Source organism: Ranitomeya variabilis, chromosome 2 (genome assembly GCF_051348905.1).
Source record: "Ranitomeya variabilis isolate aRanVar5 chromosome 2, aRanVar5.hap1, whole genome shotgun sequence".
Taxonomy (NCBI): Eukaryota; Metazoa; Chordata; class Amphibia; order Anura; family Dendrobatidae; genus Ranitomeya; species Ranitomeya variabilis.
Genome location: NC_135233.1, coordinates 456,818,891 through 456,836,653, shown reverse-complemented (window position 1 = coordinate 456,836,653; position 17,763 = coordinate 456,818,891). Strand labels below are relative to the sequence as shown.

The 17,763-nt window shown below is 40.8% G+C and overlaps 1 protein-coding gene across 1 annotated transcript in view; it reads left to right on the top strand.

The window, feature by feature from the left end:
* ACTN3 (actinin alpha 3) overlaps positions 1-17,763 on the top strand; it is an 89,551-nt gene that overhangs the window by 63,698 nt on the left and 8,090 nt on the right. The window contains exons 5-14 of the mRNA XM_077287363.1: positions 417-504; positions 6,332-6,410; positions 7,169-7,250; positions 7,322-7,407; positions 7,510-7,602; positions 8,973-9,203; positions 9,324-9,471; positions 15,376-15,526; positions 16,542-16,650; positions 16,735-16,875. Of these exons, the coding sequence (XP_077143478.1) occupies positions 417-504; positions 6,332-6,410; positions 7,169-7,250; positions 7,322-7,407; positions 7,510-7,602; positions 8,973-9,203; positions 9,324-9,471; positions 15,376-15,526; positions 16,542-16,650; positions 16,735-16,875 (1,208 nt within the window). The remainder of the gene's footprint in view (positions 1-416; positions 505-6,331; positions 6,411-7,168; positions 7,251-7,321; positions 7,408-7,509; positions 7,603-8,972; positions 9,204-9,323; positions 9,472-15,375; positions 15,527-16,541; positions 16,651-16,734; positions 16,876-17,763) is intronic.

Sequence of the window (17,763 nt, the reverse complement as noted above, 5' to 3'; positions counted from 1 at the left end):
ACATTATTAACTATCCACGTGATAGGTGAAGACTTACTGATCCTTGAAAGTCTGACTGCCGGGATCCACATCGCTCGGCAGAACAGGCAATTTTTATCTCCGATGGAGCACTTTTACCCCATAACAAAATACTTTGGCAGGTCCGATGCCCGATTGCCAATCCATTCTTTCTGTATGGGGCTGCCAGAAAAAAAGCCGAGCACAGTTCTCCACAGCTCCTTATGGAATAAACGGAGTGGCCATCAATCATACAAACTGCTGCTCCATTTTAATGGAGATAAAAGTGCCAATCGGTGCTGGTCCCTTCACGATCAGTAAGTTATCACCTATCGATCACTTTTTTTTTCACCAAACAATTAATAATTCTTTAGTTGCTCCTGGTTTTAATACATTATTATATCATTGTCCTTGTCCAGAAACATCTGCTAAAGAAGGATTGCTGCTCTGGTGCCAAAGGAAGACTGCTCCTTATAGGAATGTCAACGTGCAGAACTTCCACATCAGGTAACGTAAGACGAAAGAACAGCAAATCTCAAATATTTAGCAGCAATATAAATGTTTGGAAAGGAAGCGAGTATCATATTGGCCACAGCAGGAGATTACACCAACAACGGGGGCTTCTGTGCAATAATAGTGTATAAGCCTCCTGTGTAACATGATGACAGCTGGGAACTAGCCATAGAAAATCCCTCGCTGGTGTGCGCCAACTCACCAGTAATTGTGAAAGCAATATATTCCTTTACATGTCATTCAGTAAATGCTCAGAAGAATTATTCTTTTTTTTATTATAAGTTATTATTTTAACTTTTTTTTTCTGTTCATTGCAAAATCTACTTTTTCTTATCAAAACTCTGGATGTGATGATCTCGTAAGATGGTCTTACTGGATAAAAGTACTTGTTTTGGTAAAAAAAAAAGTAGTACTTTTTGGCCAATTACAGAAGACTATTAAAGAGCCACATATTAGGGGGTCCCAAATAAAGGTCTGTATGCTAATTCCAAACACTGCACTTTCTAGAGTCAAAAAAGATCCTAAATATAAATGCTTAACCCTTCAATTTCTAGTAATACAGATTCAGATAGTACAATTCACAAGTTTATGGTTGCCAGAGACTCAGGATCGAAAGCCATATATGACTAACGATGGGGTTAATCCGTGTGTAGATCTGGATTATCCAATGCCGCTCACTTCCACATCGGAGGTGATTGGTGCCAATGATGTGCCGACCACACACCTGCTAAGACACGTGTTCCTTACAGAAGGACATTACAAAAGGTGTCGACAGGTTGCGGGGGTTGTAGCGTCATTGGCACCACTCATCTACGATGTACAAGTGAGAAGAGCCAGATAAATCCTTTAAGCTTCAGATTTCTTCTGTAAGTCTTCTGAAAAAATCCATGGAACTTTTCTGTTCTCAAAGTCCATAACACAGCACGTTTTTACATCCACTGTTCGCTCTCCCTGAGCTATTCCTTTCCTCACTGGCATCTCCAGCCCATGGGATACTTCATCCGGCTCTGCAGCCTCTGTGAGTCCCGTCCCAACTCCCGTATGCAATTCCCCTTTCGGCTTCCTCTCATAGGAAGATAATGAGGCACGCTTCTCAGTGCCTTGGTTTGGCCATCAGGCCCGGATGTTCCAGGAATATCTGCTGAAGTTTGTGGCTGACATTCTCATGCTGCTAAACAGCCCTTGCTCTTCGTGCCCTCCAGCCCTATGGCCTCGAACTACTGCTATCTCTCCTCTCAATCTAATCACTAACTCTAACTGCCACTAATCAGGAAGTGCTCCTCTTATTAACTAACCATTCTCCCTCCCATGTTGGGGTTGTTCCCAAACATCTGTTTCTATCTTGCGCATCTTATTTCCTACTTCTAATGTGTCCACAATGGCACCTTTCCCTTCCTTTCCTAACCTATACCTGATGCTCTAGCTATACCTATGTCCTATATATAACCTAGATTTTCCCTATATGTTACACATAAGGAACGTTATACATTCATCACATTACAACACATTAACTGCCACCTTAGTGCCTATAAGGTTCTATGCACAATAAAACCACGTTACTCATACAATACAATTCACGAACGTTATTTTCAGGGGGAAGAAGCGTATGACTGTCCCTGTCACACCCTTACATTCTGCTCAGTTTCTGCTCTAAAAACTTTGCAAAAAGACTCCATGTGCACATACCCTTATTGTATCTTTACATAAATTTAAGAGGAAATCTTTTTTAACTCTACCACAAGTTGTGGGTTAGATCTTATGCACACAGAGATTTTTGAGGAATTTTTTGATCGGAAACTCTCTAAATCCTCCTAGAAAACTGTGAGTTTCTGCGCATTTTTTGCTCCAAAAACCCAACAAAAAGACCCCTGGTGCATATAGACCAACCTTTACCTAGCTATACAGAGCGACAGATTTACTAGGTGCCAAGGATCTAAAATCTTTACAGATTCTTTTTTACCAATACCCTGGGATCAAAGGCAGCTCTCCATTCCTGTCCTTACGTTATGTGACTTTGGCTGCTGTAATAAGCTCTGCCTCATTCTGACAACCCTCCCTGGAATCTGCTTAGGAGAGAAAACGGCAGGGTGCATCTGCTGACATCAGTCAGGACAACTATTTTTACTCCACGGTGTGGCTAACGTTATTCTCAGGGATGGCAGAAGACAAGTAAAATTGCACTAATAAAATTCACAGCCTAAAAGAGTCTAATGGGAACACAGGATGTTAAAAGTGCTGGCGCTCTTATATTCTTAACTTAAAAGTTAGTGAAAAGAGAGAATTTGAGAGGAACATCATAAATATTGAGAATAAAATGGTTTTCTGTGGCTTTAAAGTGTAAGGTTTCTCCTTGTGTAGAGTGACAAGCCAGGCCTGGCATGTCAGAGTAAGGAGACTTATAGGCCATGCATGCTCCTCTGGGAAATATGAAAATTGCCTCTTCAGAGAGGGCGAGGACTTGAACTCTAAAGCCATCTATTTATCCTAAGTCATATGGCAAGGCTCATTAAAGGGTCTATATTGACTTTTAGGATTGACACTTCTGAAAGGTGACGCTAGACTTCAAGTTCTGTTTCTCTCTGAAGAAGCAATTTGCATATTTAAAGGGGTTTGCTTATCAAATTGGTAAAATTGCAAAATACTTGTAGACGTATTGCAATTTATCCCTCATTAAAAATCCTCTCGCGAGAAAGAAAGGACATTTAATATGATAGCGAGCTGTTCATTTCCTTGGTCACCCGGCCGTTCCTACAGTTTATCAGAGGCAGACAGTTTCATAGGGAAGGAGTGCAGCACTTTTAAGCTCTTTGTTATAAAGCTTGCAAGCGCTGCTTTGACACTGGCTAATTCAGCTTTATTACCTCTGCGATACTCCGGTGCTGCAGAGGTAAGGCTGCATCAGAGAGCGTATGGTTCGGTTGCCTAACAAACAGCCAATCCTTGCATGTGTTGGGGCTGTCGAACAGCCGTGAGACATGCAGCCGCGGGGACTCAAACATATTTTTCAAACACATAGAAGACATTCGGTTAGCACAAGAGCATGCTGAGATAACACCTTATCCCAGCACGTTCCCTCCACCAGTCAGCAAATGGAAAGTTCTGTGGCTAACCAGAAGTGGCACAGCGCCATTCATTGTGTAGTGGCCATGGGTGGTACTGCAAGCTCCCTCCCATACAAGTGAGGAGAGAGCTGGCCGGACCATTCATAGGACGGCGCTGTGCCAAGTGCGGTGAGCCGTGACACCTTTAGTCAGGTGGTCAGACTCTTCACCAATCTTATATTGATTATGTATAACAAGGACAGATCGTCAAAATTAAAGTCCCTGAAAATCCCTTGAATTAATCTGTGCCTAAATTAAAGGCTCTATGTCTTCATCTTATGATATTAGGTTAGATCATTTTAGCAAATGAATCAAGTATTTTTCATTAATATTGTAAAATCAGGGCTTATCATAGATCAATTGCTGTAATATATTGATATCATTTTATATTTTGATGATCTATTATTATCTATATATATAATTGTCTAAGGGTTTTCCGTCTGTCTGTCTGTCTGTCTTTCTGTCTGTCTGTCTTTCTGTCTGTCTGTCTGTCCTGGAAATCCCGCCTGGCGGCCTCGACCAATCAGAGACGGGCACAGCATGGCGACGATGATGTCATAATGGAAATCCCGCGTCTCTGATTGGTCGAGGCCGCCAGGCCTCGACCAATCAGCGACGGGCACAGTATCGACGTAGATGTCATAATGGTTGCCATGGCGACGATGATGTCATAAAGGTTGCCTCGACCAATCAGCGACGGGCACAGTCTGCCGCAAATTCTGGAATCATCATTGTCCATATACTACGGGGACATGCATATTCTAGAATACCCGATGCGTTAGAATCGGGCCACAATCTAGTTATTAATAATAATAATAATAATAATAATAATAAATGAAATGTATTCATGCCTATGAATTTGTACTTGGATAGGTGATCCAGCTGACTTTAATCTAACATTTATTGGGGCCTTAGGTTGTTTGCTTTTAGTAGATAAAACTTACTTTTAGGTAAAAAAGCAAAAAAATAAAAACTTTTATTTAATATTTAACTTATTTTTTTTTAAAGAAGCAAAATCATAATCCCAACATAAAAGTTGCATTTTTTTCCCACCACTTTGTAAATGTTATTAGTCGAACTTTTTTTTTTTTAATAATAATAATAATAATAATAATAATAATTGAAAGGCACTTATTTACCTATATTTTTTAGTAATATTTGTTATTATGATGATTTAAAAAAAAGAAAACCCATTGACAGGTACAACAGCCCTGACAAGTGGTAACGCTCACTCACCATCATGGTTTTACTGGGTATAGATAGATCTGGCAGTGTGGTCATGTGATATGTCATCTGTCAATCATTTGCTTGCTGGACCCAATGGAAAAATGCCTTTATTGAAAATACAATACTGAAAAGTGCACTATAAGTAGGGTGATGGCAAACACTGTAAAATACCTTTCTGCCTTCTCTTCTATGCAAATATAATCTTCAACGAGAAAGGACACAGGGTCTTTAATGGCACCTAGAGGAGGTAGAAGTCTTAGATGTCAATCAATCAACACTATAAAGAGCCTTGCCACATAACTTATGATATAAAGCCAAACTAGAATCTTCTCGAAAAGGAAAAAACTTCCATTTATAGACAGATGTACTAGAGGTCATGCCACTCATCGGAGCTCTTTGAAGGCTCTTTGAGGATTGCTACCTCCAATACATGATCAATACAACACCTCCCCTTGAGAAAGCAGAGCTGTAAAGCGGCGAAACGCGCGTCGGGGTGCATCCAGTGGTGTACTTCAGCACCGGCAAGGGTAACCTCCATTCATTTTGCCACATATTTATGTTGTGACTATATGTATTTGGGTGGCAGCACGACAAAAGGATCTTTGGATCTAGGAATATCATTATGTATTAACCACTAGGTCATAATGAGTGGCGTCCTCCCTCCAAAGACTTTGGGAGTATATGGATGGACCTGATATTGGATGGGGTTATATATAACATATTTATAGTCCTTTTTTGGATGGGTACTTGACAGGGTGTTGAATTTTACCTGGGTTGGTGTCCTTGTTATCACATCTTTTAACATTTTGTCTATTTATGTGTGATTTTGCTAATAAAGATTTGTTACAATTTTTACCATAAACTTCTATGTTTCTCCTTTGTTGGTACCTCCAATACATGGTATAAGAGACCTTGCTCTCTTTCTCTGTGAAGAATTTATTTGCATACCTTTTTTACCTTTCCAAAGGGAGTCTTGCTTGGCCTATAAGTCTTCTTACATCAGCTATTTCCCCTTAGACCACCAGTCAGTCAAGGCTTGTTAAAGGGGTTGTCCACTACTAGGATAACGTCTTCTCAATCTCAGTGTTTGCCCCACGTTAAAATAAAAACACTTATACTCACGTCTGATGATGGCGCCATTCCAGCGATGCTGGAACTCACGTTCGTCGGGATCACATGCCTTTGGACAAATCGAACATCAAGAGGATGTGAGAGAGCAGCCGCAGCCCAGACTTCCTGCTGGTCTTCAATTTTTCAGAAGGGCGGGACAGTGACGCTAAGGCTGATTGGGCTCAGATCACATAACGACCTCATGTGGGTCTTGGGAGCACAAGTGCTGACACTGCTGGAACGGCACCAGCGCAGGAGGTGAGTATAAGTGTTTTTTATTTTAACGGGTGCAAACTTTCAGATTGAGAAGATTAAATTCTTGTTTTGCATGAAATTCATATTCACTTTCATCTCTTTCCCTTGTCCTTCTCACTTTTGTCCAGCTGGAAGGATGGCCTCGCACTGTGCGCTCTCATCCATAGACACAGGCCTGACCTCATTGACTACTCCAAACTGAGAAAGGTACAGACAGCTCCGACCGCACTCATCATTATTAGGGGGAAGATTCAGCATCAATTTGCAATGTAATAAAACCCTTCTCTACACTTAGAGAAGTGTCAATATTTTTGAGAAAATCTTCTACAACTCTCTTTTTACCTTGTGTTGCGAAAACTTTTTCCTAGTTTTACACCTACATGGCTTTTTTTTTACACTTGTAATAAGAAAAAAATTGCACCATGATGCATTAGTATGTGGACCTATTTCCTTAAAGGGCCTGTTTTTTTACATATGGAAGTATGGATATGGCTGGATAAGAGCTTGTCAGCCCATTTTTTTTCTTTCACATCCGATGTACCAATCACAAATGGTCTAGTGTAAAAGCCATATGCAAATCATGCAGGAAATGCAATGTGTCAATGCATTTGTTAGACACAGCTAAAGTGCACTGACACCCCCCAGTGCACTTCCAGCCTGATTTGCATATGGCTTCTACATTTGATTTCTCGTGACTGGCAGATTGAATCACTACAAGAAAAGTTATTATTTTACTTGAGCGACAAGCACCTTCAAAGTCATACCACTACAATATATTGATAAATGTGATGACTGGTTCCCTTTAAAAGCACTGCAGCTCACAGATCTGTCGGGACTCCCTGTGTTTAGAGGATTTGTTTATATAGCAATGTCACATACATGGATCTATTTTCTTAATACTGATACATTCTTCTGTACATTTATTGTCCCATGTAATAATATGTCTTCATCGACAATCCCTATAGGATGACCCCATTGGTAACCTGAACACTGCCTTTGATGTAGCGGAAAAGTTCCTGGATATTCCCAAGATGTTGGATGCAGAGGGTGTGTATTTTATATTAAAAAAAGTAGAGGATAAAATGGATGCATATTACATGATATATTATTTCGCCCAGATATTGTGAATACACCCAAGCCAGATGAGAAGGCAATCATGACCTACGTGTCCTGCTTCTACCATGCATTTGCTGGAGCCGAGCAGGTAATAACAGTCATAATGATTAATCCTCTTTCTATAACTTGTAGTTTGATTGACAATATTTTTTTGTGTACAATTTACCTAAATATTCCTTTCTTCTCGCAGGCTGAGACTGCAGCAAACAGGATCTGTAAGGTTCTTGCAGTGAACCAGGAGAATGAAAAGTTGATGGAAGAATATGAAAAGTTAGCAAGTGAGGTTAGCAACTTCTATTCTTGATTTCATTGTCTGAGTAAAAAAAAAAATTATCACGGAAGTTAACAAAAAAAAATCTACCGTAGTTCCATTACATCGATGATCTCCCCCTGCCATATCTACATCAACATGAAATTCAGCCTTTCTCAGACCCATGATACATAATGGAATAATCAATTATTTAGAATCCTCAGCTTTTATCATTATATAAGCATCCAGTCTTTGTTTGAATGCTGTCACATTGTCATACTACCTCTTGGGGTTGCGAATTCCATAGTTCGACTGCTCTAACTGTAAAGAACCCTTTCCTAGATTAATGTCTCAATTGCCTTCTCTCTGTATGTAAAGAAAAAGAACTTTCTTTGTTCTTAAAATTAATAAATCGTATGCCAACTCTTTATATTGAGCATACATTTATACATGTGGATAAGATCTCCTCTAAGCAGGTCTTTTTTTTTTCAATCCAAATTAGATCAATTTTTCTAACCTCTCATTGTAAGGCTGGTTTCGCACATCCATGATTGATGGCCCGATTACAGATATTGATGTCCGGATCAGTTGAGGGTCTCCTGACTTGACCTCAACAGCCTCATGTATGAATGTGAAGCTATTGAGTTTGGTCAGGAAACCCATGGTCGGGCCAGATATGTAAGAGGTGTGGAAATGGCCTGAGATTTAATAGTATTGTCCCCCATTTTTGAACTTCATCTGAGTCATCTATATCCTTTTTTGACAATTCTGACCCACATGTTAATTCCATATTTTGAGAAACATGTTATTATGAGGGATAATTATGTGAAGAATTTTTTTTATACACCCTAAAATCTTATTTGCTTTTGCAGCTGCTACTCGGCATTGAGTAGTGCTGCTTAGCTTACATTGAAGGAAACAAGGGCAATCTTACCAAAAGGCAACCTTTGTGACTGATATGGGGTCTGTCAGGAGGGGTGCCCAGCTTAGTTTGGGAATCTCACAACCTATGCAACAGTATGAGAAGCAGGGCAAAATGAGAAGGGGACACTTCCACCGATACTCTCTCCTACAAAAAAATGAGAAGTAGGGTGGTAGAAAAAGTAGCACTATCGCCTAGACTGCAAATAAGCTGAAACATGGAAGGGACTCTATTGCAAATGTTGCTTTAGAGTCACATTTTTTTCTATTTGCGCCCCTGGAAAGAAATGTCATTAATTCATAGCTGATACATTTTGTGACTTGGAAAAATCTTTAGAATGGGAATAACACAGACTTCCAGATAAAATGTAGAAAATGTGCCAAAATTGCAAATAACAGAGAACATAAAGTCTTGCAAATAGCTTTTCATCTGTATTATTACTATTCTGATCACTACTAACACTTTTCATGACGTTCTTTAGCTCCTGGAATGGATCCGCCGTACTATCCCATGGTTGGAAAACAAAACCCCTGAACAATCAATGGGTGCCATGCAAAAGAAACTGGAGGACTTTAGGGATTACAGAAGAGTTCACAAGCCACCACGTGTCCAGGAGAAGTGTCAACTGGAAATTAACTTTAACACCCTGCAAACCAAGCTGAGGCTCAGCAACCGTCCAGCTTTCATGCCATCCGAGGGCAAGATGGTTTCTGTAAGTATAGTAGAACAGGGAATAAATGGAGTTATGCTGTGTTGCATAATTAATTACAAAAAAAAAATCTTAATTTCTTAATTGGCTATTCTGTGAAAACAAATCATATATTTATATCAGGATATTGCCAATGCTTGGAAAGGTCTTGAGCAAGTAGAAAAAGGTTACGAAGAGTGGCTTCTTCTAGAAATCAGGAGATTGGAGAGACTGGAGCATCTGGCCGAAAAGTTTAAACAGAAGGCCTCTCTTCATGAGTCCTGGACCAGAGGTAGGTGGACAACCATGCAATCCAAAGACATTGGGAAGTTTACTGGACACTCTGGTTTCAATAGAGAAATGCTAATAATAAAATGAAAAAAACAAAATAGGCATTACTTACCCGTTGAAGCCCCTGCACTGTTGTCACTCTGCTGCTCCACTCAGTCAACATGTGACCACTGCAGCCAACCAAAGCCAAGGTGGACAGCACAAGACTCATGAGACTAGTAATGTTTAAAAGGAATCTGTCAGCAGGCTCAACCATCTTAAGCCATCTATATGGGCATGCAGGTCACAGAAAATGGAATAAAATGACACCTGAATATCTGTGATCCGATTTCTTATTCAAGAGAAATCCACGTTTTTCTTAACATGTAAATGAGCTGTTAAGATCTAGGGGCCAGACATAGATCTTACTGAGAATCTGCCTCCAGAGCTTATTTTAAATGAAAGTTGGCATTACCAGTGTGAGACATGTAATGACTGACAGTCTGCTCTCCTGATCTACATGTCTCACACTGGTAACTCTCCCTTTCATTTAATATAAGCCCTGGAGGCAGATTCTCAGGGAGATCTATGTCCGGCCCATAGATCTTATCAGCTCATTTACATGTTTTAAAAAATGTGGACTTCTCTGGAATAAGGCATCGGATTGCAGATATTAACCCCTTAATCCCATATGACGTACCATACCGTCGAGGTGACCTGGGACTTAATTCCCAGTGACGGGATAGTAAGTTATATGCGATCGGCCGCACTCACGGGGGGAGCGCAGCCGATCGCGGCCGGCACATTAACCCCCGGCACACTGCGATCAAACATGATCGCAGTGTTCCGGCGGCATAGGGAAGCATCGCACAGGGAGGGGCTCCCTGCGTGCTTCCCTGAGACCCTTGGAGCAACGCGATGTGATCGCGTTGCTCCGAGGGTCTCCTAACTCCTCCTCCCTGCAGGCCCCAGATCCAATATGGCCGCGGGGTTGCTTCCGGGTCCTGCAGGGAGGTGGCTTGCAAGCGCATGCGCAGAGCAGGCGCCGGGAAGCCTCCCTGCAGTGCATGTCAGATCGCTGATCTAACACAGTGCTCTGCAAAGTGTCAGATCAGCCATCTGACCATATAACATTACGCCCCCTTGGGGCACTGTTACAAAGTAAAAAAAAAAATAATCACATGTAAAAAAAATTAAAAAAAATCCTAAATAAAGAAAAAAAGATATTGTTCCCATAAATACATTTCTTTATCTAAAAAAACAAACAAAAAAAACAATAAAAGTACACATATTTAGTATCGCTGCGTCCGTAACGACCCGACCTATAAAACTGTCTCACTAGTTAACCCCTTCAGTGATCACCATAAAAGAAAAAACGAGGCAAAAAATAATGCTTTATTATCATACCGCCGAACAAAAAGTGGAATAATACGCGATCAAAAATACAGATATAAATAACCATGGTACCGCTGAAAACGTCATCTTATCCTGCAAAAAACGACCCGCCATACAGCATCATCAGCGAAAAAATAAAAAAGTTATAGTCCTCAGAATAAAGCCATGCAAAAATAAATATTTTTTCTATAAAATAGTTTTTATCGTATAAAAGCGCCAAAACATAAAAAAATGATATAAATGAGGTATCGCTGTAACCGTACTATCCCAGAGAATAAAACTGCTTTATCAATTTTATCAAACGTGGAACGGTATAAATGCCCCCCCAAAAGAAATTCATGAATAGCTGGTTTTTGGTCATTCTGCCTCACAAAAATCAGAATAAAAAGCGATCAAAAAATGTCACATGCCCGAAAATGGTACCCAAAAAAATGTCAACTTGTCCCACAAAAAACAAGACCTCACATGACTCTGTGGACTAAAATATGGAAAAATTATAGCTCTCAAAATGCTAAACTATTTTTTACAATAAAAAGCGTCTTTTAGTGTTTGACGGCTGCCAATCACAAAAATCCACTAAAATACCCACTATAAAAGTAAATCAAACCCCATTCATAAACCCCTTAGTTAGGGAAAAAAAATAAAATAAAAAAAATGTATTTATTTCCATTTTCCCATTAGGGTTAGGGTTGGGGCTAGGGTTAGGGTTGGGGCTAGGGTTAAGGCTAGGGTTGGGGCTATGGTTAGGGTTGGGGCTAGAGTTAGGGTTGGGGCTAGGGTTAGGGCTAGGGTTGGGGCTAGGGTTAGGGCTACAGTTAGGGTTGGGGCAAAAGTTAGGGTTGGGGCTAAAGTTAGGGTTAGGGTTGGGGCTAAAGTTTGGGTTAGGATTACATTTACGGTTGGGATTGGGGTTAGGGTGTGTCAGGGTTAGGGGTGTGGTTAGGATTATGGTTGGGATTAGGGTTAGGGGTCTGTTGGGGTTAGGGGTGTGTTGGGGTTAGGGGTGTGGTTGGGGTTAGGGGCATGTTCGGGTTAGGGATGTGGTTAGGGTTATGGGTAGAGTTGGTATTAGGGTTAGGGGTGTGTTTGGGTTAGGGTTTCAGTTAGAATTGGGGGCTTCCACTGTTTAGGCACATCAAGGGCTCTCCAAACGCGACATGGCGTCCGATCTCAATTCCAGCCAATTCTGCGTTGAAAAAGTAAAACGGTGCTCCTTCCATTCCGAGCTCTCCCGTGCGCCCAAACAGGGGTTTACCCTAACATATGGGGTATCAGCGTACTCAGGACAAATTGGACAACAACTTTTGGGGTCCAATTTCTCTTGTTACTCTTGGGAAAATAAAAATTTGGGGGGCTAAAAAACCATTTTTGTGGGAAAAAAAATATTTTTTATTTTCACAGCTCTGCGTTATAAACTGCAGTGAAACACTTGGGGGTTCAAAGTTCTTACAACACATCTAGATAAGTTCCTTGGATGGTCTAGTTTCCAATATGGGGTCACTTGTGGGGGGTTTCTACTGTTTTGCAAATGCAACGTGACGCCTGCAGACCAATCCATCTAAGTCTGCATTCCAAAAGGTGCTCCTTCCCTTCTGAGCTCTGCCATGCCCCCAAACCGTGGTTCCCCCCACACATGGGGTATCAGCGTACTCACGACAAATTGGACAACAACTTTGGGGGCCAATTTCTTTTGTTACCCTTAGGAAAATAAAAATTTGTGGGGCTAAAAAAACATTTTTGTGATAAAAATATTTTTTTATTTTCACGGCTCTGCGTTATAAACTGTAGTGAAACATTTGGGGTTCAAAGCTCTCACAACACATCTAGATAAGTTCCTTAGGGGGTCTACTTTCCAAAATGGTGTCACTTGTAGCCATGTAGGGTGCCATGCGCCCTGTTATGGTCTGGTGATTAAGGAGCGACATGCGACTAGCTCTGAGCAGGTGGTAACTATACTGACCGCAGTTCCTAATCTTAACACAGACACTAGCAGTAGCCGTGGGATGTTCCTGTCACTCCCTAGACACCTCGTCACAGCCGGAGATCTAGCTACCCCTAAAGGTAGAAACAGGAAAGCTATCTTGCCTCAGAGAAAATCCCCAAAGGATAGGACAGCCCCCCACAAATAATGACTGTGAGAGGAGAAGGAAATGACATACGTAGTATGAAACAAGATTTAGCAAAGGAGGCCACTACTAGCTAGACAGAATTAGTACAGAACAGAAAACTGTGCGGTCAGTAATAAAAACTAGAAAAAGTCTACCGCAGAGAAATGCAAAAATCTCCACACCTGACTAAAGGTGTGGAGGGCAAACTCTGCTGCCCAGAGCTTCCACCTTAGCTGAATAGGTTCATACTGATAAGCTGGACAAATGAGCAAAACATAGAAAATGCCAAACAACAAAGTCCACAACAAGTGAACTGCAAAAAGACAAGTAAGGACTTAGCTTTGCTGAAATGGTCAGAGTGGCAGGGAAATCCTCAGAGAGCCATGACTCCAAGCTCAAAAATTGACAACTGGCATTGAATTAGGGATAAGGCCAGACTAATATAGCCGAGCCAGAAAGACGATCAGTGAGAACAGTTGCTGATGCTAAATCCAAGAAGCAGCCATACCACTCAAAACCACAGGAGGGAGCCCAAGAGCAGAATTCACAAAAATGCTACTTATAACCACCGGAGGGAGCCCAAGAGCGGAATTCACAACAGCGCCCAAACAATGGTTTACCCCCACATATGGGGTATCAGCGTACTCAGGACAAATTGCACAACAACTTTTAAGGTCCAATTTCTTCTTTTACTCTTGGGAAAATAAAAATTGGGGGCGAAAAGATCATTTTTGTGAAAAAATATGATTTTTTATTTTTACGGCTCTACATTATAAACTTCTGTGAAGCACTTGGTGGGTCAAAGTGTGCACCACACATCTAGATAAGTTCCTTAGGGGGTCTACTTTTCAATATGGTGGTGGGGGGTTCAATGTTAAGCACATCAGGGGCTCCTTCCCTTCCGAGCTCTGCCATGCACCCAAACAGTGGTTTACCCCCACATATGGGGAATCAGCGTACTCAGGACAAATTGTACAACAACTTTTGGGGTCCTTTTTCTCCTGTTACCCTTGGTAAAATAAAACAAATTGCAGCTGAATTAAATTTTTTGTGAAAAAAAGTTAAATGTTCTTTTTTTTTACACATTCCAAAAATTCTTCTGAAACACCTGAAGGGTTAATAAACTTCTTGAATGTGGTTTTGAGCACCTTGAGGGGTGCAGTTTTTAGAATGGTGTCACACTTGGGTATTTTCTATCACATAGACCCCTCAAAATGACTTCAAATGTGATGTGGTCTCTAAAAAAAAAAATGTTGTTGTAAAAATGAGAAATTGCTGGTCAACTTTTAACCCTTATAACTCCGTAAAAAAAATGTTGGTTCCAAAATTGTGCTGATGTAAAGTAGACATGTGGGAAATGTTACTTATTAAGTATTTTGTGTGACATATCTCTGTGATTTAAGGGCATAAAAATTCAAAGTTGGAAAATTGCAAAATTTTCAAAATTTTTGCCAAATCTCCTTTTTTTTCACAAATAAATGCAAGTAATATCAAAGAAATTTTACCTCTATCATGAAGTACAAAATGTCATGAGAAAACGTTGTCAGAATCATCAGGTTGAAGCGTTCCAGAGTTATAACCTCATAAAGGGACAGTGGTCAGAATTGTAAATATTGGCCCGGTGATGTAGCGTGCAAACTACCCTTGGGGATTAAGGGGTTAAGTTATCATTTTATTCAGCTTCCTGTGACCTACGTGTACATGCACATATAGACGGCTTAGAAGGGTAGATCCTACTGATTGATTCCCTTTAAAGATAGTGAATTATACTTATAGCTAGATGTCTGGCTGCTGGAACCCCTAGAATGGAGCTTTGGAACTAGGGAACTCTTGAGAACAACAGTCTAGAGTGGAATGGCTCCATTTCCTGTCAATGGGACTACTGAAGATAGTGAAGTACAGCACATGAAAAAAGCCAAATGCCGCATGGTAAACAGTTGGCTTCCAGTTGCCCACCGCTGATATATTGAGACGGGATATTTTATAAACCACTCTACTCTAATTTACATTCTCTATGAATAGATGTTAACTTGTATTTTTGGTACAAACCTTTTAATTCCATCCAAGGGCTTCACATTATATTCAACGTCACGTATCTTCATCTCATATTTTTTCTTTAAACTTTAGACTTTGGGCTCATGTTCTCAATAATGGTGGGGGGTATAGGGTCCCATGTATATTCCTTTAGTACGAATGGCAGAATAGTCTATTCAATAGTGATAATATTGTATAAACAGGTGAAAGAAGACAAAAGTCGCAGGGGAAGCAGTTGGCTGCCGGTTGACCACCACTGATAGAAAGGGGATGGGATGTATCGTAACCCTAATCCACACTAATTCATATTCGCAACTATTTGTAGTAGGAAGAAGAGGTTGAGCGCTTTGATGTTTTTCTTCTAATAATTACCCATCTGCTCTGTGCAGGAAAGGAAGAACTGCTGATTCAGAAAGACTATGAATCTGCTTCCCTCATGGAGATTCGAGCTCTTGTACGCAAACATGAAGCCTTCGAGAGCGATCTAGCTGCCCACCAGGACCGTGTGGAACAAATCGCAGCCATCGCTCAGGAGCTGAAGTGAGTTTAGCTAATTCAATTACAATTTATGAATAGTTTATGAAACATAACTTACAATCATTAATATTAAAATCCAATTACTTTGAGGCCAATGTCATACAATAAACTGAAAAGTTGGCATCCAAACACCCAAAATCCATCAAATGAGATGAAATTTTGTCTCTAATTGAAAAAGTCACAGAGCTGGATAATAATAAAAATAGAGTGTTCTTACCACTTTCTGACCAAAGACCTGAGGACCAGAGGATAGTCGAAGGGGATCGTCATTGACCCTATTGTACCTTGATCAAGTTTGACTTACTTAGGTATTATAATTAGAGGAGTGGTCACAGGTAGTCTTCATTATAGGGATTGTCCAGGTTTGGCATGAAAGTCTGTAGTTAATCTATGTGACTGCAGACTTGTGAATCCTCACATTGTGCACAGTGCACACTGTCATGGCTCTCCAGTGCCAGCGGCAGGAGTGGGTGTTCATGTGACTACAAGTATTGAATATGCATACTTCCGACCATATTCTGGCTAGACATGCCCAGCCTCAGTGAATTGAGCAAGGTCGCACACGTCTAGTCGAAATGTGGCCGGAAGTTTGCATATCACATACTTGCCATCATATGACTACCTGGTCTTGTTCTATCTGTGAAAACATGGACAGAACTCATACATTTTATTTTTTTCAAAATGAGCCCTGTACAATTTCCTAAAGAAGTGATCTATGTTCCAACATGTATTTTTTAGAGTTCTACTCTGAATTCTTTAGGGGAACAAACATATTTAATTTGGTAAAATAAGAGTAATTTAACTGGATAATTAGGGAGAGCTAGTATGACAAGATGGTATGTGTATGCTATTTATATTTTAAAAAAATGAAAATTGGGCGAGTTTCATTCCTGCAGTCCTACTACTGATTTATCAGTTTCATGTATTAATTTTTTTTACTAATATCCCTCTGATTTCTCATGCCGCTCCAGGAACTACTGTTCTATAAAAAGCGTATAACATTTTGTGCTGCCCACAGTGAACTTGACTATCATGATGCCGCTGCCGTCAATAGCCGCTGTCAGGCTATCTGTGACCAGTGGGACTCTCTTGGCACCCTCACACAAAAGAGGAGAGATGCTCTCGAGGTAACATTGCCTGACAAATTATATTACAAGGTGATTTCTTTGTGAGAACTGAACTTAGAATAAAGATCTGATGTTTCTCTCCAGCGTGTCGAGAAACTCTTGGAAACCATTGATCAGCTGTATCTGGAGTTCGCCAAGAGAGCTGCTCCATTTAATAACTGGATGGATGGAGCTTCGGAGGATCTGCAGGATATGTTCATTGTGCACAGTATTGAAGAGATCCAGGTGAGCAGAAGTTCTGTAAGACTCTTTCACCAGTCTCAGTATAGTAATCTAATCGGACACGTCCTAGAATAAATTCAATTGCAATAGCAAACTTGGCAACATTCACCATCAGGTCCGATGAGTAATTCATTGTAGAAGGGGTTTCTCAAGGAGCAAAGTGCTGCTAATTTGGCTTTTAGAGAAGAATCAGAGGTCCGTATAACTCGGACGAGGATCACAACACAATGCTCGGACTGGTCGTCGGCTTGTGATGGCATGTATTTCTATGTAGCTGTCACACTCGGGTGTGGCGAGCTGATGGCCAGTCAAAGCATTGCGTTGCGATCCTCATCCGAGTTACACGGCCATCTGACTCTTCCATTAAAGTGATTGCCCAACTTTATTTTGTAAAAATGGTAAGAATGACAGATAAAAAGGAAGCTATAACCACCTCACTGATCTCCCGCTACTCTTGTTCCGTTAATGCCTGCTCCCCTGCTGGTTTCTGCTTCCTGTTGCAATGATTAAATGGAGTTAGCCAGGATTTTTATTATTTTGTGCATAAGGCTAAGAACTAACAGGCAGGTAGTTGCTAACTGCCTGCCTTTTGTGCACGGAACGAACTTTGCTGGCTCACCTAGTGATTCTGCTGCTTCAATTCACCACTTATCAACAGAGCAGCATTTCCTTTTGCTCTGGTCTGCTATGTCTATGGAACATCACAACCGGCTCTCCGCAGTTAGGCTGCGGGGAGCCAGCTGTCAACCAGTATGATATCGACAGAGATGCCCCAAATACAGAGCAGAAGAGAAGATGGTGTTCTGTTGATGTGATATCAGCAGAAGCCGCAGGATTGCTGCTCTGTTCCGTGACAACTCTAAGCTGGCAAAGATCGGCGCCAGGCAGAAC